This window comes from Harpia harpyja, chromosome 9 (genome assembly GCF_026419915.1).
Source record: "Harpia harpyja isolate bHarHar1 chromosome 9, bHarHar1 primary haplotype, whole genome shotgun sequence".
In the NCBI taxonomy this organism is placed as follows: Eukaryota; Metazoa; Chordata; class Aves; order Accipitriformes; family Accipitridae; genus Harpia; species Harpia harpyja.
In genome coordinates this window covers 26,922,450-26,941,417 of record NC_068948.1, presented here as the reverse complement: position 1 = coordinate 26,941,417, position 18,968 = coordinate 26,922,450, and the positions used below count along the sequence as shown (strand labels likewise).

Below are 18,968 nucleotides of genomic sequence, written 5' to 3'. Positions count from 1 at the left end.
ATTGTTTAATCTATAGTAGATCCAAGTGATCCCAGACAGAGCAGAATGTAAAATAAACTTGTAAACAAGATCAGCTATCATTTTTAACTTCCCCAGAAATTCCATCTTTTTTTGGTACTATTTTTCTGAAGCAAACAAATAAACGAACGAAAGCCTAACAAAATAACAGACCACCGACTGGTACCTTCTGTCAATCAAAGTCCTGAAGTTATTTTTATAGAGGGGGAAAAAAAAAAGGGATCTAATAATATGTATTTTTTTAAAAAGGTACATTTGGGTTTTTATGTTGCTTTTTTAAATACAAATATAAACATTTGGCTAGTCACTGAACAGAATAAGAAAGTTTTAGGCCATTATTTTTGCCTTATTCTGACCTCCAGCCTTGGGCTTGGAGCATGAAATTTCAGAAAAAGAAATGTTAAAAGTTGCTGTTACTTTTCTTTTGCTGTTCTTGTTTTTTGAACTTCTCCAAGCATCACAGGTGTTGGAAGGTCCTTGTGATGGGCGAGTGGGACTGTTCCTGGGTGGGAAGGCAAAGGAGAGGAAAATTGGATGAACTCCCCTCTGTAACGTGACAGACAGAGCTCGAAGGCAGCAAGGTGCTGGTGCGAAGGTGTGGGGCTCCTCTGGTGTGGCCACTGCGGGGCTGTGAATTAGGCTTTCTGCCCTTGGAGCTGGGCAGTAGATATAGGACTTTAGGGTTGGTTTGTGTCCCCCCCGCTTTTTTTTTTTCTTTTTTTGGTTATATCTTGACCCAGTGAGGAAGCATTGCACCAGGGAGATGATGTGCGCCTTGGGATGAGCTCGCTTGTTTAGCAACTAGCATCTTTCAGGATGCCAGTTTTGGCTCATTGGGTGTTTTTTTCTGTGCCGGATGCTCCTGTAAGGGAGCTATTGCTTAGTCTCAAATCTTTGGGTTTGAGTGCTGGAGCTGCGAGTGAGATGTTTGCAAAAGGCTTTGCTGGCCTGGGAGGTCCTTCCTGCGGCTGTGCCGGGCCACAGCATCCCTGCACCCGCAGCTTTGCTTCCCGACAGCCAGCCCCATGCCGTCCTGCTCTCGGGAGGGTGACATTTGTGGTGAGCGCCTGGTTTTTGGCTGCAAAAGCGAGGGAGGAGGCTGGAGGCTGTTCTCGGCTGGTGCCACATGTTGAGCTCTGCGGCCAGACACCTGAGTCCTTGCAGTGCCGAGAGCGGGAGTGAACGGCTCCCCGAGCTAGCGGACCAGCGTTCAGGTGCAACGGCTGGACGGCGGGTCTGTTCACACAGAGGGGAGCTTTTCTGCTGATGGCAGATCTGCTTTGGGCAGTTTGGGGCAGGGGCCCAAACCACACACCCGGCCAGCTGGTTAAACCCTGGTCCTTATGTTTCAGAGCCAGGCCAGCACTTTTCTCTGGAGCGTTGGTGACTGCTTTTCACTGCACCAAATCACCGTTTACATGGCATAACTAAAAAATAAATGACCTAGTGTCAACGCCATTACTATTAGAGAAGCAGAGCGTTGCAAAGAAAACATTCTTGGAAGGTGGTTACCTCTGGGTTTAGCTTTTGCTCCTATCCTCTGTGTCATGGCTCAGCCGTAGCAAACCCAGGGATGTCCTGCAGTTCAGGAGCATCCACAAGGATCCCAAAGCCTTTGAGAAATGCAGCGGCTGCCCCTTGCTCCCTTGCCCACAGATGGCGTGCCTGCTTCTGGGGTGGGACGAGGCAGCCGCTTACCAGCATTCATTCAGCAAAGCCATGCAATAGGTTAGGACAGGAAGCGAAGACAGTTCTCATTCGGTTTCTGCGTATAGCACTGTGAATCAGAGATCACTCCACGGGACCCTCCCCGGCAAGCCGGGGAGGTTTCAGAAAGCAGGGCACGATGTCTCCCGCGCTTTCGGAGGGGTTCGTGCTTGGTGGAATCAAGCGCCTGGTCCTTCCCTGCAGGGGTGACGAGGCGGCCTGTTTGCTCTTTCATTTTTGTTTTACCTCATTTTTTGGTTTTGATACTTGAAGAAGAGTCAGTGATTGACATTGTACAGTGATGCCCTGGACTGGAGAGTGGATGCACTTTATAGTAACTTGTATACTGATAGTGGGGTCCCATCCTGCCTCTGCTGAGCCCGCAGCAAGGTTTCCTTGGTGTCAGCACCGGCAGGAGCAGAGCCAGGATGGGCTGGTTCTTCCAAAAACCTTTCTAGGATGTTAGGGAGCAATCTCTGTATTTTATTGTGGTTTTTCACATACTGTAGAAACTTGGTAGTCACGTTCTGCTGTCAGTTGACCTGGTGGAAAATTCAGCTGTAACTACGTTGGGCTGACTTCAGTTTTGCCTGTGCTGTGATGGCTGGAGACAGTGGAGGTCAGGCAGCTCCTACCTTTACTCCCGTGTAACTCACCCGTTTCAATGGGGTTACTCTACTGGAATCTGAAGTTGCTTCAGCCCTGGCAGGCTGCAGTGTTACCGCTGGATCCACTCCAGCATCACTTTGGGGCTGCTAATGGAGCAAATTGAAAGTCACCCCCAGTAAAGTGACACTGATGTAAAATCTGGAGTTGTTCCACTGGTGTCTGTGCAGGGATAAAAAAATGAAGTCACCCTCCGATGGTGGCACCAGTTTACCAGGCAGCTGATGGCAGAATGTGTTTTCTGGTCTTGCGATGATGCTTTTCAGACAACTTACAGAGAAACGGAGCCATGAGACAGAGCAGCACTTCGTGGCCACGGAGATCTTCTCTCGGCTCCAAGGAGCTGGGAAGGAGAGACAGGGTTGCAGGCTGCTTTGCTCATCTGTGAAACAATCAGCACTTTTTTTTTTCCTTTTTCTTTATGAATTCTGTTCAAGATAATCGTAAAAAAAGGTGAAAAAAAAATCAGGGGCCAGATCCTGTTTTGCAATTGAGGATTTGCTCTTGGGTTAAAAGCAGTGTTAAGCAAACATGAAAGGCAGTGGGCATGAGTGCTGACGAATCCCAAACTAGCAGGTCTGTTCGAGCCAAGCTGCAGAGCTTGTTCATGCTGCCGTGCTGCAGAGTTGACTCTGATCCCAGCCCCAGGCGAGCCAGGGAAATCCCCAGGGATGCCCAGAGCAGCCCCCGGGCATCCGGCTGCATGGTCGGGAGCCTTTGGGGCTGCAGAAGATTTCTTCCAGCTCTGCCCCAGTATCAAAGAGATCCAGGCTCCAGCTTGCTGCCGTTGGGACTCTGGCAAAGCAGCTCCAGTGGGATTTCCCATGTAAGATGTGAGCTAAAACAAAACCCAAGCCACCAGGGACCATCAGCAGCCAATCTTGGCAATACCCATGCAGTGGCAGTGGCTTCCAGGGGAGCGCAGCCCTCTGCCAGCCCTTCATGGCTTTTGCTTGACCAGTACCATGTTAGCTTTCTCTCATCCTTGCTCAAAAACACTGTACAAGTTTGTGTGTATCCGCTTTCCCACGGATCTGGGTGCTATCACATGGTCCTACTCCACGGTACTACCAACCTTGCGCTGAGCCAGCCAGCCACAGAGTTGCCCGGTGTTAGCCTGGCTGTCCTGACTGTGTGGCCCTTCCATTTAAAGTCCATTCCCTGTTATGTTGTGATTGCTTTTTTTTTTTTTTCCTCTTTTCTTTTAATGTCATAGGAAACCTGTAGTCGGGATTGTTACTATTGGAAACCGATCACATGTTCCATCCAGGTATTTTCATCTCTCTGGCGTTACGCAAAAATAAAGGCCTGAGAGAGATATAACCGAACATAGAAGTAGAGTTAGGCTCGTTGTCTGAGTTTTGAGGCATATAGTATAAGGGGAGAAGGAAAAAAATTAAAATAAAATAAAAAATTAAAATAATGATGTTGCACAACTTGTAGAAAACAAAGAAGGGAAAGGGTTAATGTATTAAATGTGCTAAATTACATTAAGAACTTAATTTTATTAAAGTATTATTACTTAAGAAACTTGGCGTCTGCTCTTGGTTTCTGTCTGTTCACGCTTTAGGAGGGGGTCCAGGAGTGGTGGTTGGGAACAGGGCCCCTGGCTGGGCTGAGCTCCAGGAGCCGTTTGGGCTGTAATCTCCTTCTACCACCCCTCATGGGTCTCCCACTGAGTTTCACACCGTTAGCAACACTTCTAAGGGTTAATTAGAGCAAAGGAGTTTCATTTGCAAGACTATTGGTTCCCCTGCACCAGCTGCTGTTCCCACTCCTGGTGGCAGCAAGGTCCCATGTCCATGAGCCTTGTGTGCAAACCCGTGCCTTGTTTCACCCTTCCCACTACTTCATTCCAGCAAAAATATAAAAGCGGGAAAACCTGGAACAAAACTGAGCTGCTGAGCCTGAAAAGTGTCTCTATGAGCCTAAATGAGCTCATCATCCCACGTGTCTGTGCCAGCACCTGGCTGGATGGCACGTCTGACGGCAATGAGCCCCAAGGGACACTTGGCTCAACCCCTGTCCCTTTGCGGAGCCAGGGGCAGCATCCTTCCCCTGTGCACCCACCTTTCCCGGCGGCGGGGCTGACATCACCTCTTGGCACCATGTTTCCGTGTGGGCAGATGGTGGTGCGGGAGGTGCTGGTGCTTGGCAGCTCTCCGGCTGGTCTGCGTATAGCCATACCTCTCCCAGCTGGTGTGGACACAGGGCAGAGTCCGGCTGGGTGCGATAATAACTGTCACTCACCTGGGGACAGCCTCCAACACAGTCAGACACAAATAGGATGTGGCCAAGGATGGGTCTGGCCAGCTCATGGATGAGGCTGCCTCTGGCACAGAGCAGTGCCATGGTGCTGGGACAAGCTGCACCAACATGTCTCGAGCCAAGGTTAAGCTGCTGCCAGGGCTGGGGTGGCTGCGCTGTCAGATGGAAAAAAAGGGGCAGCCTCAACCCAAATGGGGCTGGCACCCATGCAGCGCAGCCATTTCTGTGCCTGGTTCATGCACCCCGGCGCTCCCCCTGTGCCATGGCAGTAGGATCTAACTTGCCCCTCTGAGCCCAAATTTCAAGCTCTCCTCTCCAGCAAGACACCCCCTTGCCCAGGCTATGGTCACACCTTCCTCCCTGCCCTTCCTCCTCCTCGCCTCTCACATCCTTCATCGCTTGGGGATGCTGCCCAGCTGCTCCGTGCCCAAGCGGGCAGAGGCATGGGGCCGGAGCTGGCACAGTTCCTGGCCTCAAGGAAGGACCCTGGCAGAGAGAGAAAGTGCCTCCAGCAGCAACTTTATTTGGGGATTTTGGCCAAATTCCTGTTTCATCGATAAATTGTGCCCCAAGTCAAGACCCTGGCACAGATCCTGCCGGCACAGCCAAGTGAGATGGGGTGACCGGGGGCAGCCATGGAGAGACAGAGACCCCCCCCCAAAAAAACCCCACAGTGTGGTGGGGGACATGCTCCCAGCACTGGGGTTAACGGGGACAGGCTTTCCCAGGAAGGCCACCGCAGCGCCTGCACGCCTCTTGATTGACACCTGCCAATCACCCCTTGACAGTGGCACTGGGCTCAGCCCGGTCTGTCCCAGCACCTCGGGCGATGCCCACGCTGGGATGTACCCGCTGTCCCCAAGCAGGGGAACGGGCCACCGTCACCTCCTGGGTGCAGCAGACGCTCCATCTAGTGGCAGCCGTGTTCCCAAGGCCAGGCCACGCTGTCACCAGCCCCCAGCCACGAGTGGCAAAAGACTTGAGGGGGAGCAGGTTGGAGTCACGCGGGAAGCTCTTCGCAGCCCAGAGACAAGGGAACCCATGTCCTGGCACCGGCCACCACACAGGGAGGTGTGCGGAGGGACAAGGTGCCCACCTTCAGCACCCCATCCCTGCCCTCGCCCCCACTCCCCGCCCCAGGACCCCCTTGTCCCCTCCTCAGGGTTCCCCCTAAGGACATGCCCCCCCAGGTCCCTGCTCCAGTGCCCCTGGGCTGGGGCAGGAGGGGAAGAGTGCAGCTCTTCCCTTTGCTAGGGCTGTGCAGCAGGCACGCCTCAAGGGGCTCACAGCATGAAAAACAGGGTCCTTCCACACACGAGTAGAGGGTCACCCCCCCAGCTCACACTGGGGTGTCCCACAGCTGCCCCAGCAGCACCCAGAGGCACACCCAGCCCTTGGTGTTGAAGGGGCAGGGCTGGGTACAACTGGCTGCGTTCCTGCTCACTTCACCAGGCAAGAGAAGGGTGCACCCAGTGTCCTCCTCCACACCCTCCCCGAAGGGCTGCACCCAGGGGTGCCACAGAAATGTAGCGCAGAACAAGGGACTCATGATGTTTGGGCTTGTTCAGTGCCACCCTGAGTCACCCGGTGGCTGTGCCTTCAGGGCTAGAGGAAGCAGGGACACAAGGGGATGGCATGTCTCAAACCATGGGGAGAGATCCTCATGCTTCCCCCCCCCCATTTGTGTAGGTCCTGCAGAAAAACACAGGGAGAGCAGCACACAGGCAGCGTGATGGTGCACACAAGAGCAGCCACGCAGAAGCAGCCAACAGCCCGCCTTGTTCTGGGGGGCTGCAGCAAGCAGAGGTAGAGGGCAAGAAACATGATGCCACCGTGTGCTGGATGGTGGGGGGGGGGGCGCATGTCAGGGTGGGGGCACCCCAGGAGGCTCAGATGTTCTGGCAGCAGGGCGCCTGCCTGCCCTCCTGCTGCGTGGGCAGCACCCGGATGGGCTCGATGGTCGTGGTGGGGCCAAACTCTGACTCTGGCTGCCCAGTGATCTGCCTCTGTGACACGATGCGGTAGATCTCTGCCAGCAGAGAAAGAAGAGAAGGAAAAAAAATCTTTAAGTATATTATTTCAGTGGGGGACCGGTCCCCTCCCAAAACACACAGCTCAAGGGGTGCAATGCCCACATCTCCCCATCCAGGGGAGCAGGATCCCACCCCAGAACGTACAGTCAGGGTCTCCAGCGGGTCCTGGGAGGACACAATGTCCGAAACCATCTCCATCTGTCCCCCACTTTCCCGGTTGCCCCTTACCCGAGAGGATGTTGTGGAAAGCTGTCTCCACGTTGGTAGAGTCCAGAGCAGACGTCTCAAGGAAGGACAGCCCATTCTTCTCTGCAAGGACAGGGTGAGCTCAGGCGGGTGCCATGAGCTACAGCCACCCTGGGATGGGACAGGACAGGGCAGGATGGGGAGATACCTGCGAAGCTCCTGGCCTCGTCGGTGGGCACGGCCCGCAGGTGCCGCAGGTCACTCTTGTTGCCCACCAGCATGATGACAATGTTGGCATCAGCGTGATCCTGCAGCTCCTTCAGCCAGCGCTCGGCGTTCTCATATGTCAGGTACTTGGCGATGTCGTAGACGAGCAGAGCTCCTACTGCCCCCCGGTAGTACCTGGGGGACAGTGAGGGGACAGGGTCACAGCAGGGCCCTGGGTGAGGGACATGGGTGGGGAGCAAGGAAACTCACGCCGAGGTGATGGCCCGGTACCGCTCCTGCCCGGCCGTGTCCCAGATCTGAGCCTTCACGGTCTTGTTGTCCACCTGGATGCTCCTCGTAGCAAACTCCACCCCAATGGTGCTCTTGCTCTCCAGGTTGAACTCATTGCGGGTGAAGCGCGAGAGCAGGTTGCTCTTCCCCACCCCGGAGTCCCCGATGAGCACAACTAGGGGGGCACAAGCAGTGTCAGTCCCCCTGGACACCTAACAAAGGCATTTGTATCCTGCAGTGCCAATCATCCCAGCAAACCCCACAGCCCAGCCTGGCAGGGATGGGGGATCTCCCCATCTGCCCCCCGCCCAGACCCCACATCCATTTCATCCAGGGAGAAGCTGCTGGATGAGCGAGCTGCAACTGGGAAGCTGCACTCAGGGAGCAAGACCAGCAGCCTCCGCTCATCCCAGCAGCACCACAGCTACCTATAAATGCCCCTCAAGAAAATTCCTGCCATTGCCTCGAAGTTGCCAGGGGTTTCCTTCCCAGCACCGGGGACGGGAAGGCCCCATACGCACGCATGTACACAAAATGGGCAGAAAACCAGAGCCAGGCCAGAGAGGCCAAGCAGAACTGGGTCTCCTATTTCCAGCCCAAGCTCCAACCCTGAGGGCACACAGGAGGACTTAAAAGACATGGTCTGAAGGGAAGCATCCTCCTCCACTGCTACTGGTCCAGCCCATGAGCCGGGAAGTCCCTGGGTGTGGGTTAGTTAAGTGCATTTTCTGCCTGTCCCAGATCTGGCTGGTTCCTGTAAAACCTGGTGCAACAGGCTCTGGGGAGGCTTTATCATACGGCTTCCCTATCAAGTTTGTTGAGTTTATGACTCAACAGGTTTTGATTTTTTTTTTTTTAATACCCCCACTGCTGATTCTGTTCATTCTCCAGGTGCACTCAAATGCAGCCCACTTCACTTCGCCCACCCTTGTGGGACCAAGCTTGGGGGGACACTTTTCCCCACCAGGATCAGACAACAGCAGGGCTGAGATCACAACCATCCAGTGACCACACTGGGGAGAATGCTGGACCAGCAACACCAGCAAGGGACCACCGGGTATGCCACACCGCTGCACTTGTCACCAGGGCTGAAAAGCACACTGCAGATTTGCCTGGGTTTTGCAGCAAGACACATCTACACTCTTTCAAGGCTCAGCAGCCGCCATCCTCCCAGGATGTTGCTCCATGTTCTGGATAACCTCTTCCCCATCAGCTCCAGCTCATTGGGACTTGGGTCCCTTGCATGGGCTGGGATGCAAAGCCTCCAACAAGGTAGCCATCCCCTTGCCAAAACCCTCGTTGCAGGGCAGCCAGCAAATAGCATTGCTCCATGAAACCCGACAGCGTGTGGAGCAGCTCCCTGTGATCACCGAGGGCAGCTGGAAGGCACCGGAGCCTCACTGGCAATCACCGTGTCAAGGCGTCCAGCAACAGAGGGAAGGGTGGCTCCTCTGTGCAGCAAAGCTGCTGCACGCTGCATGGAAGCCTGGGAGGACCATAACAATCTGGGCTACCCTGGACAAACCGGTAGAAAAATGCAGGCCAGCGATGAGCCAGGTTCGTTAACGCTTACTGAGCCTCACCACTTTGATCTGGGCTTGGTGTTTAATCAACGGGAAGTTGCTACTTCCCCCAGCTCAACCGCCGTGTCCCCTATTCCAGCAGTGCCGTGCTCCTGCTGCCTCTGGCCCCAAGCACATCCATGGCCTGGGGACAGGAGGGCAGCGCAGCCGATGCCTGCAAGAGCCCTGGCTGCCAGGAGAGAGCACTAAGTACAGCCAGGGGAAACTGAGGCACAGGCGTGCCGTTCTGCATCACCCCTGCAGCCAGCAAAAAAAGTATTGGTATGCGAAAGCCTTAGTAAACGAGACTGGGGGAGGGAGGAAGGAGCAGAGCCAGCCCATGCCGGGCACACACTGACCTTGCACAGCCCCCCATGGCCATGGCATGTTCCTCGCACTCCTGCAGGCTTTGCACCATGCCAGGGATGCAGGGAGTGGGTTTGATGGGGCAGGGATCCAGCAGCCTCTGGGGCACCTCGATGCAGAGGGGATACGTGCTCAGCCCCATCCCCCTAGCTTGAAGGGCAAGAGGGACTCGAGCAGCATCGTCCATCCACCCCACGCACAGATGCATTTGACACACTCACTCCTTGCTGCCTCTGAACAGGCAGCATGAGCTGTTCAAAGCAGAGAGCACACATCCTGTGAGCACCAGTGAAACATCCTTGACACATCACGTCCCACCCCAGAGGTGGGGATGGAAACAGCCTGGAGCTCTGCACAGGGGCCCTGAGGAAAGGTCCAAGGGGCAGCCATGCCCAGGGCCATTTCTCATCTATCCCAAGCCCCTCCAGCAGCATTGAGGGCCTTCCCATGAGCACAGCTGGAATTTGTGTCATGCTTTGCAACAGGAGAAGGCAGCTGATGCTCCCATCTCGGTGGGAAATCAGGATAACACTGCTTTGAGCGGTGACCATCTCCCATTTCTCAGGGGGAGAAGCTGGTCTCAGCAGAGCCATGTAACCCCAGAGAGCACTGGCCCAGCTCTGTGCCCCTAAACATTGCGTCTCCCTTGGAATTTGCTCCTACTTCAGGAGGGATGAGCAGACCTTGCATTCAAAACTAAGTTCTCTTATTTTTTAAGGACTCCAGAGATCACCATAAAACTGAGGAGGGGAATGCAGATCCCAGTGCTGAGCTGCTCTCAGCCCTGGCTCCTTTAGGATCACAGGGAAGGGACGGGCACCACAGGAGGACAACACGCTGGGGTCATCTCAGAACCGCGCTGCTGGTGCAACACCGGGCAAGAAGGAAAGGCCGTACCAGCTGGAGGAGCTTCTGCCCAAGCGCCTCGCTCTGAGGCATGAGCCAGCTCTGGCTGCATCAGAGTTTCCCCCTCGCCGGGTCCCAGAATAACTCCAGAGAGGAGGATTTTCCTGGGCAGGGGCCAGGGGAGGTGTGCGAGGAGCCAAGGGCTACTGTCATGTTGGTGGCTGGAATTACTCGGGGCCTTTCGAGCAGGGCTGCGTGGGGAGGCTGACTCATGGCCGGCCGCCGGGTGATCTCACTGCCTGGCTTTTATTGCTGGGGAGGTTGCGACGTTGCCAAGCTGTTGTCCCCTCACTTCCCCCAGCACCGGTTCCAGCCACGGCAAGGCGGCCGGTGCAAGGGGAGAGCTGCTAAGGGCAGGGAAACCTGGCGTGCAGAGAGGATGGCAGCTCAGATGAGGATGCTCCATGGGGGTGCTGGGCTCCTACAGCCAGGAAAACCAACACTGCACCTCCAAGGGCCCAGCCCCATCCCACCTTGCACACCAAGGGGTCACACGGTGACCAGCACCAGGAAGGACAACCCCAGAGCCCTGGACCCTTTCCCTTAACTGCAGCCGGGCGAGCGGCACAGCTTTTCCTCTTGGGATTGCTCGCTCAGCCCCCAGAACTGCTGCTCCCACCCCAGCCATGCAGAGGAGAGCACCCAAACCTGCTCAGAGGGGCTCAGGGGCCGGCATGGCACCCACAGGGCCACACAGACCACCTATCCCCACCGCCTCTGTCTCCTCGGCCTGCCCCCAGGGACCAGCACCCTGCCTGCCACGGGCACGGCCACCCCTCCCCTGGATGCTGCACCCAGGTGAGGGCTCTAGACTCCTCCCACAGCAGTAACGAGCTGCTTAGCACTAGAGCCACAAACAGCCACCTGCACCCAGCAGCCACAGACCAGCTCTATGCAAACCCTCGGACCACGGCCGCGTTTCCACCCTGAGGCCCCAGCATCACTGATACCCACCACCCCTCTGCCCAGCACAGGGGAGCACCCCAACAAGCCCTCCCCCCGCCCCCCCAGGTCCCCAGCACTGGGAGCTGTGTTATATCCCAGTATAAGCCAAAGCCCCAGCTTCCAGCTCCGTCCCGAGGGTGCTGCATGGAGATAGCACCGCCTGCAGCAGGCTGAGACTGAGCACAGCTCATTGCAGGCATGGCCAGAGCAGCACAGGCAGGGCAGGAGACCCACCTTTGAAGAGGTAGTCGTACTCATCGTCCTTGCCCCGCATCTCGCCCAGCACCACAGCCCCACTCCCACTGGGCCAACTGGGATTTCCGGGCCTTACCCAGCCCTGGCAGGGACTGTCCCCTGCGCACCCATTGGTGGCCACAGCCCTTCCTCCTCCGTACCCATTGGCGGTCGGGGCTGTCCGTCACCGCCCAGGTGTGCTCACCCGGGCCAGGTAAGGGGGGGGGGCAGGTATGAGGCTCCTCCCATGGGCGAGGGCTCTGCTCTCCTCCCCACGGGCTCTGGGGTGCATTGGGGTGCATTGCATCGGGGTGTCCTCACGCAAAGCGCTGCATGGCAGCAGGGAAAGGCCACCACCGCATGCATGTGTGCTACTGACAGGGACAGGCATGGCCATGCTCTCCGCGCAGAACCACAGACACAAAATGGGAGCTGGGCCGACATGTCTTCTTGCACGGTGCAAAGGGAAAGCAAGTGTCCAGAACTAGAGGAAGATATGGAGAATCCAGCAGCAATTCTCCCATTTCCGAGGGGTTTGGGGTAACTGGCAGAGGCCAAGTCATGGTTTGGACTGATAAACTGCCAGTCATTCCCTATAAGCCATCGAGGGTGTGGGGATGTGGACAGGGAAAGGCTGTGTGGAGAGGGGGTGCAGGGGGATCATGGCGTCGGGCTGGGCTGCTTGGGTGGCCACGACCTCTGGCATGTCGTGGAGGTGGGGACCAGGGTATGGGACTACAAACACGCAGGAATTCCAACTCAGCAAACCTGCATTTTGCAAGTCCTTTAATGATTGCGTCACTGTTGCGCTGGACACGGAGCTGCTCCCGGGCTTTTGGCACTGGGCTCTGCACTGAGCCCCATCCCGCTGTGCAGACAGGAGGGACCTTCGCTAGGTCCTGCCATCACGCTCGTCCCGTGTCTGGGATGGGGACAGAGGTGTGCCAAGGGCTGAGCGCTGCCACTTTGCTCTTTAGGGCTTGGGATGACTCCAGAGCAGTCCCCGGTGGGGATGGAGACCTGTAGGGACAGCCATGTCCCCAGTATGTGGCACAGGGTGGCCCCACGGGAGCAACCCCAGGACCAGACGCAATCGTAGAGGCTCCCGTCGCTGGCACGATCCTGGCCAGAACCTCCTGGCTCCTTCCGCAGAGGTGCTTTGGGGGTATCTCAGTCCTCTGCACCACGGGTCCAGAGGGGCTGGGAGGTCCGTGCATGATGGTGGTGATGCTAATTGGGGCCCAGCAAAAATGAAGCAGACAGAGAAGAGCTCCCGGCACTGGTGCTTCTCACTGTTTATGGCAGAATTTGGCCACTGTCCAGGCTGCTGGTCCCCACTGCACCAGGACAGGGGTGCCACAGCAGGCTGGGTGACACCAGCCTGTGCCAGTGGCCAGACGAGTCTGCGCAGAGGCAGACCCAGCGCTATGCCGCTGGCATGTCCTGGGGCTGTGGGGGTCCCCAGGGCCTTCCCGGGGTGCCCGGCCAGCTCAGAGGGCCACACAGCACGGGCGCTTCTCCGTCTGCGCCGGGGCTGTGCTCGCCAGGGTCTCACTGGCAAGCGACACCGTGTTGCTTTGGCTGTTCCTCTGCTTCTGCTTCTGCACTTTGTGGAAGATCTCTGCAAAACAAGAGGTGCGGGGGGGGGGGCCGTCTGTGTGTCAGCCAAGGGCCCCCCTGGGGAAGCAGGGACAGCTTCGAGCCTGCAGCCCCTGTTGCTCGCCCTCTGGCCCACTGCTTGGCACGTCGGTGACTCTCCTTCCCCTTTATGCAGCAGAGAGGACAAGTTGAGGGGTGACAAGGGAGCAGCTCCCCCAAATTGCATCCCTGCAGTGCCTGGGGAACACCCTGCGCTTAGGCAATTTCCTCTTGCCCAACCTGGGATTAGTGCTTCACCCTGTGCCAGGGCTGGCAGCTCGCCGGGCCAGGCTGGCTCGGCACTATACAGCACGGCATGGCACAGCATGGCACAGCATGGCATGGCACGGCACAGCATGGCACACCTGGCTGTGCTCCTGCCCTGATGCTGCGGGCTGCCATTCCTGGAGAGGTGCTCCTGGCTGAGCATCACCCCTCTCCATCCCCATCCCCCCAGATCCCCATGGCTGGTTCAGCAGGGTTCTGGAGACATTGAGTCAGGAGCCCAGGACAACAGGAAAGGGGACCAGGGATTACAGGGGGAGAAGTCCCCAGGGCTTTGGGGATGCCCAGGGGCCATGAGAACAAAGCCATGGGGTGCGGAGAGTGAAACGCCCAGCACGAAAGGCTGGAAACCAAACCAGCCAGAAAGACGACACCGAAACCAGCCCCAAAGAGCTCACGTGGAGCAGGGCAGAGGAGAGACGCACTGTACATCCTCTGCCCAGCCCTGCGTCCCCAGTAAGGGACTCCTCGATGCTCCAGTCCCCGGGACCCTGCTGCACCACCGCACCCATGCAAGTACCCTTCAGGATGGTCTCGAATGCCTGCTCAACATTGGTGGAGTCCAGCGCCGAGGTCTCAACAAACAGCAGCCCATTGTTGTCTGCAATGAGAGGACTGATATGATGCAGACCCCGGCAAGGGCACGGCTCCATTTCCAAGGCCCTTTAGAGATGTCTGGGTGCCCGCATCAGTGCAGGTCCCTGCTATCAGGGAGGTTCCCAATCCCCCAGGCCTGTGGCAGGGTGCCAGCCCGTACCTGCAAACATTTTCGCCTCCTCCATGGGCACCTCCCGAGCCTGCGTGAGGTCGGTCTTGTTCCCCACCAGCATGACGATGATGCTGGCCTCAGCATGGTCGTACAGCTCCTTCAGCCAGCGGTCCACCACATTGTATGTCTGGTGCTTGGTGATGTCAAAGACGACCAGGGCACCCACTGCCCCCCGGTAATACCTACGGGAGAATCCCACCATTACCCCAGGCTCTGGACATCCCCCACAGCATCCTCACCTGTGGGGTTCAACTACAAGGGCATCACTGCCCAGGTACCAGGGGGGAACCCTGATTTTGGGCATCCCATCCTTACGCAGAGGTGATGGCACGGTACCGCTCCAGCCCAGCCGTGTCCCAGATCTGAGCCTTCACCACGGCGTCTCCCACCAGGATGGTGCGGGTGGAGAACTCCACGCCGATGGTGGTGCGGCTGTCATGGTTGAACTCATTGCGGGTGAAGCGGGAGAGCAGGTTGGTTTTGCCCACCCCGGACTCCCCGATCAGGACGACTGTGGAAGGAAGGGAGAAAGCCCATCGCAGCTGTCGACGAGGGGAGAGGGCTGCTCCAAGACACTTCACGGTAATTCAAATAACACTTTCTGACCTGACCCAGACCAGCCAGCAGCTTGTTGCCTGGTAGTGTGGCAGCCGGCCCACCCCAGCTGCTGGCACAGGGTGCACAGGCATCCCTCACTGCCTGATGGCCCCAGACCTGGGCACAGAGGCTGGGCAGGCACGTAGGTATAAGCCCCGGCGCAGTCACTCCTTCAGCAAACGGGGGTCCTGTCCCTGCGTCATGAGCTCTTACCCCTCGAGCGTGGCTGAGCCACCTCGGCTGAGCCCAGCCATGCTCCCCGTCTGCTGGCGAGGCCTCAGCAATGTTCAGGGGGGTCATGACCACCAGGCTCTGGGCAGCGGGAGCAGGGCAAGGACACTGGCAAGCCCTGTGTCACCCTGCATGCGGTGGGCACCCAGGACTGGCGGCACACCAGAGCCTATCCATCTCTGCTTGCCCAAGGTGCGGTGCACTGAGGTCCAATGAGGTCCGGCTGGTAGCGCCCGGCAGAGACCCAGGACGCCGGGACCCCGTGCCTGTGGAACCCAAGCTGGGGGGCCATGAGGCTGTGCCCCTGCTTCTTCAGCTCACGTTTGACCCCTGTGTCCTCTGCATGTGCCACCACCCAGGTCACCGCAGCAGAAGGACTTTTAAATGTCTACTGGTCTCAGGGCTTAATGGGCTCGCACAGCATTTACATCTCGCACGCTCAGCCCCAGCCATCTCAGTCCCCACCACGTGCCAGCAATTTGCCCAGTGTCCCACACTGCAGCCTTGGGGTGGGCATGGGTCTTCCCGTGCCTCTGCGGACCCCAGCATCATTCACCAGCCCTGACCTCGCTGCCATCAGGTGGGGCCAGTGCCTGCTCCCCAATCCCCTGACCCTCTGCAGCTCCTGGCGCACATCAAAGCTGCACGGATGGTCAGCAACATCCCAGTTTGGGACACAGCAGCCCCTGGGGGGAAGGCACTTCAACTCCCTCCCTGTAGCCCCTGGCCTCCTGCTCCATCCCTTTTGCGGAGGGGGGTTTGCATCAAGCCCAGAACTCACCCTTGAAGACGAAGTTATAATCCTCCTCGGTGTTGCCCATGTCGTCCCGGCTGCCACCCGCCCTCGCCAGGGCTGCCGCTGCTTGGTTTCCTCCTTCCCGCTGCAAAGCCTCGAGCAGACAGTGTAGGGCGGGCCGGGCTCCGAAAGGCGCAGAGGGAGGAGATGGAGGGGACAAAGTTTCCTCTCTGGCAGGGAGTGAGCACGGAGTGAGCGGGGTCCGGGGAAGCGAGTAGGGTTCGGAGGAGAGCCGCCAAGGCTGGCCAGGTTGGTGGTGCAGAACGGGCTGGTTGACTCAAGGGGTGGGACTGGGTGTCGCAGCGCAGGTTGGGCAGGTAATGTCACCCCTGGGACCCGTCACGGGGTGGCCGGAGGAGGAGCCGGGGCCCGATCCTGGCTGCTGAGACCAGGGCAGGCTGCAGCACAGGGCAGGCTGAGACAGCAGGCAGGGGTAGCGTGGTGGGCAACCAGGCCAGAAGCAGAGCCCCCAGCTCAGCCCGGTTCCAACCAGCTGCGAACGTGTTTCCTCGCCTCTGCTGCCATCGTGTGAAAGCCGGGGAAACTGGGGAAGGGAAGGAGCCCCGGCCACCCTGCCCCCGGTACCCCAATGCAGCCAGGCAGGGGTGCAGGGGGGCTCTGCTCTGTTGTACCCACTGCCCCTTGACACAAGCCCCTGCTCTGTTTTTCCCCAGGGCAACAGCCCATCGCAGAGCTAAGGGCAGCCCCAAAACACTGTCCCAGGCACACCCAGCCCGGCCAGGCGTGCGTTACCCCCCCAGCTCCTCCTTTTATTTGTAAGAGACACAAAAGGACACAAGCATCAGACACACTTTTATTCCCCTCCCCTGCTTTTTTGCTCCCCCCACCTCATTTTTCAAGGCCACACCAAAGCAGGACCAAGCTCCGGGATGTCCATGGGGCCACTCACCCCCCACCCACGCCGGTGACAGGGTCGAAGCAAATGGCCTTTGCACGCTGGCACCTCCGAGTCCCTCCGCTTCCATGTTCAGGATGCAGCCACCTGCGTGAGCGGCTCCTCCAGGTACTGGACCAGCGCCTGCGCCTGCCAGCAGAAAGCGGCGTGAGTGGTGCCAAGGTGGATTTTGCAACCTGCACGCACACCGCCCGCGTGCTTATTTTAATTTATATTTCATTTTAGAGCCTTAAAAAGGTGTGGTGCAACCCCTGGGCTGGCAAAAGGGACAGAGGAGTCTCTGCAAGGAGGAAATAGGCGTCCCAGGCACGGCAGCTTCCTCCACCACCCCCATCCTCATGCTCCTCAACAGCTCTTTCCCACCCCACAGCGGGGATGCAGCCCTGCGACCCCCCCCGACCCCCTCCCCACCAGCATTACCTTGGCTTTCAGCATCCCAAATCCGACCGTCTCCTTCGCGTACATGCAGAGCAGCAGGTTTGCTACCCGCGTGATGGCCACTCGCCCCTCCTGCCCAGGGAGAAACAGCACCCGTTGCACCCCCAGCTTGGCAGAGACCACCAGCAGGGTCCTGGGAAACCCCCAGAGCCGTGGTGGTGCCTGGGTCCCCAGGGAGGGGAGGGCAGCCCCCAGCCCCACATACCATGCAGTCCATGAGGATGAATTTGAGGTTGTCCTCATTGAATGCCTGGTGCCCATTCTTGTCGTAGGCCACCCAGATGTTGCTGGCGATGGCCGCGGTGACCCTGGCATCAGTGTCCCCGTAGCCCGAGTAGGCAAGCAAGGACCCTTCGTTGTTCAGGAGCCTGGAAACGAGATGGGGGGATGAATTGGTGTCTCTGAACCCAGTGGGACACCAGACCCCATCGCAGTGCCAGGGGGCAGAGCAAAACCCTCCCAGCCCAGTCCTCCGCCCAGCACTGCTCCCAGGACACCCCAGGTTTGCAGGGGATTTTGGCAGTGGGTGGTGAGCTTCAAAGCCTTGAAGCTCTGGGGTGGCCCCAGTCCCAAGCAGGGCAGTGTGGGTCTGCAGTGGCTGTGTCTGTCCAGCAGCAGGACCTGCTTGCTGCAGACCAGGCACAAGCCTGCCAGGCAAGCACCATGCACCGTGTGTGGCCCTGACACTGTCCATGTCCCTGGCACTGTGCACCATGCACGGGCCCAGCACCATACACGGCCCCGGCACTGTGTACTCTGCACAGTGCATGGTCCTGGCACCATCCATGTCCCTGGCACTATGCACTGTGCACGGGCCCAGCACCGTGCACAGCCCCAGCACTGTGTACTGTGCACAGTACATGGTCCTGTCACTGTCCATGTCCCTGGCACTGTGTACTGTGCACGGGCCCAGCACCATACACAGCCCCAGCATTGTGCATTGTGCACAGCCCCAGCACTGTGCATAGCCCTGCACCATGCATCATGGACCATGCACGGGCCCAGCACCATACACGGCCCCAGCACCATGCACCATGTACTGTGCACAGTGCATGGTCCTGGCACTGTACATGTCCCTGGCACTGTGCACAGTGCACAGGCCCAGCACTGTACATGTCCCTGGCACCGTGCACAGCCCCAGCACTGTGCATAGCTCAGCACTGTGCATATCCCAGCACCATGCACCATGGACCGTGCACAGCCCCAGCACCATGCATTGTGCACTGTGCACGGCCCCAGCACCATGCATGCCCCTTGCAGGGCCCCTCACCCCCCCCCCCCCGTGGGGGGCATTTCCAGGGCAGGGGGAAGAAAGCATATCCTCGCAGAAGTATTACCCTGCGTGGAGCGGAAGCATGCCAGCTGGCCCTGCGGTCCCCAGCGCACAGGCCGGGGGAAGCCGCCCCTCACCCCCGGCCCTCAACCCCTACTCACAGGGTGCTCTGAACCCCGCCGGTGTTGGCCTGGCTCAGCACCTGCGTCAGGGCTTTGGGGCGCAGCATGGCCGCGGTCACCCCGCTCTTCGCCCTGCGATGGCGGGGAAGGATGGAGCAGGCCTTCTCCGTCAGCGGGGCCATGCTCAACCCAGAGCATGCTGGGACATGTAGTCCCTGTCCCAAGGACGCCATGCATCCTGCTGCAGGTGGCCTGTTCCTCAGGGACACCCAAGGGTGCTGCCCTAGCACCCAGCTCGGGGTGCAGTGGGGTCCGGCTGCCCGAGACGTGCAAGGTGAAGGAAATCCCGGCCAGGGGGGAGTGCTGGGATCGGCCGGACACCCCCAAACTCTACTCCTCGGCTGGCCAAGCGCTGCCCTTGGCACCCAGCTCCCAAGTCTGGATCAGTCCTGGCAAAAAGGCCACGGCATGGCAGCAGGAGGCTCGTTCCCCACAACGAGCCCAGGGGGCGGGG

General features: G+C 58.4%; 3 protein-coding genes across 5 annotated transcripts; all 3 read right to left on the bottom strand.

The window, feature by feature from the left end:
* Positions 1 to 5,835: 5,835 nt before the first annotated feature.
* Positions 5,836 to 11,534, bottom strand: LOC128145786 (ras-related protein Rab-11A-like). Its single transcript, XM_052796476.1, has 5 exons — positions 11,390 to 11,534; positions 7,356 to 7,551; positions 7,087 to 7,280; positions 6,921 to 7,001; positions 5,836 to 6,688 (listed from the first exon to the last, which is right to left on the bottom strand). Exons 1-5 carry the CDS (start codon positions 11,427 to 11,429, stop codon positions 6,549 to 6,551), a joined length of 651 nt encoding a protein of 216 aa, XP_052652436.1. The 5' UTR covers positions 11,430 to 11,534; the 3' UTR covers positions 5,836 to 6,548.
* Positions 11,535 to 12,158: 624 nt separating this feature from the next.
* RAB25 (RAB25, member RAS oncogene family) lies at positions 12,159 to 16,385 on the bottom strand. Of its 3 annotated transcripts, XR_008236727.1 has the most exons (6): positions 15,691 to 16,357; positions 14,397 to 14,592; positions 14,070 to 14,263; positions 13,833 to 13,913; positions 12,767 to 13,010; positions 12,159 to 12,726 (listed from the first exon to the last, which is right to left on the bottom strand). XR_008236727.1 is itself a non-coding variant. In XM_052797578.1 (5 exons), exons 1-5 carry the CDS (start codon positions 15,728 to 15,730, stop codon positions 12,880 to 12,882), a joined length of 642 nt encoding a protein of 213 aa, XP_052653538.1. In that variant the 5' UTR covers positions 15,731 to 16,356; the 3' UTR covers positions 12,159 to 12,879. The 3 variants fall into 3 exon arrangements, 2 of the variants coding, with proteins under 2 accessions (XP_052653538.1, XP_052653536.1); XM_052797578.1 differs by having other exon boundaries at positions 12,159 to 13,010; positions 15,691 to 16,356; XM_052797576.1 differs by lacking the exons at positions 12,159 to 12,726; positions 12,767 to 13,010 and having other exon boundaries at positions 13,018 to 13,913; positions 15,691 to 16,385.
* A 114-nt stretch (positions 16,386 to 16,499) lies between these two features.
* Positions 16,500 to 18,702, bottom strand: LAMTOR2 (late endosomal/lysosomal adaptor, MAPK and MTOR activator 2). The gene is made up of 4 exons (XM_052797579.1): positions 18,494 to 18,702; positions 17,265 to 17,427; positions 17,042 to 17,131; positions 16,500 to 16,750 (listed from the first exon to the last, which is right to left on the bottom strand). The coding sequence occupies exons 1-4, from the start codon at positions 18,685 to 18,687 to the stop codon at positions 16,694 to 16,696; spliced, it is 504 nt and encodes a 167-aa protein (XP_052653539.1). The 5' UTR covers positions 18,688 to 18,702; the 3' UTR covers positions 16,500 to 16,693.
* Positions 18,703 to 18,968: the final 266 nt, after the last annotated feature.

Bases quoted from the DNA above. Each gene is read 5' to 3' on its own strand.
- LOC128145786 (XM_052796476.1), bottom strand. From the start codon at position 11,429: ATGCGGGGCAAGGACGATGAGTACGACTACCTCTTCAAAG. The intron at 7,552-11,389 runs GTGGGTCTCCTG...GTGCCCCCCTAG, and splicing joins GTACGACTACCTCTTCAAAG to TTGTGCTCATCGGGGACTCC. The intron at 6,689-6,920 runs GTAAGGGGCAAC...CTCTGCTGGCAG, and splicing joins TTTCCACAACATCCTCTCGG to AGATCTACCGCATCGTGTCA.
- RAB25 (XM_052797576.1), bottom strand. From the start codon at position 15,730: ATGGGCAACACCGAGGAGGATTATAACTTCGTCTTCAAGG. The intron at 14,264-14,396 runs GTAAGGATGGGA...ATTCTCCCGTAG, and splicing joins TACCGTGCCATCACCTCTGC to GTATTACCGGGGGGCAGTGG. The intron at 13,914-14,069 runs GTACGGGCTGGC...CTCTCATTGCAG, and splicing joins GGAGGCGAAAATGTTTGCAG to ACAACAATGGGCTGCTGTTT.
- LAMTOR2 (XM_052797579.1), bottom strand. From the start codon at position 18,687: ATGGCGTCCTTGGGACAGGGACTACATGTCCCAGCATGCTCTGGGTTG. The intron at 17,132-17,264 runs GTATGTGGGGCT...CTCCCTGGGCAG, and splicing joins TCATCCTCATGGACTGCATG to GAGGGGCGAGTGGCCATCAC. The intron at 16,751-17,041 runs GTAATGCTGGTG...TTCTGCTGGCAG, and splicing joins TTGGGATGCTGAAAGCCAAG to GCGCAGGCGCTGGTCCAGTA.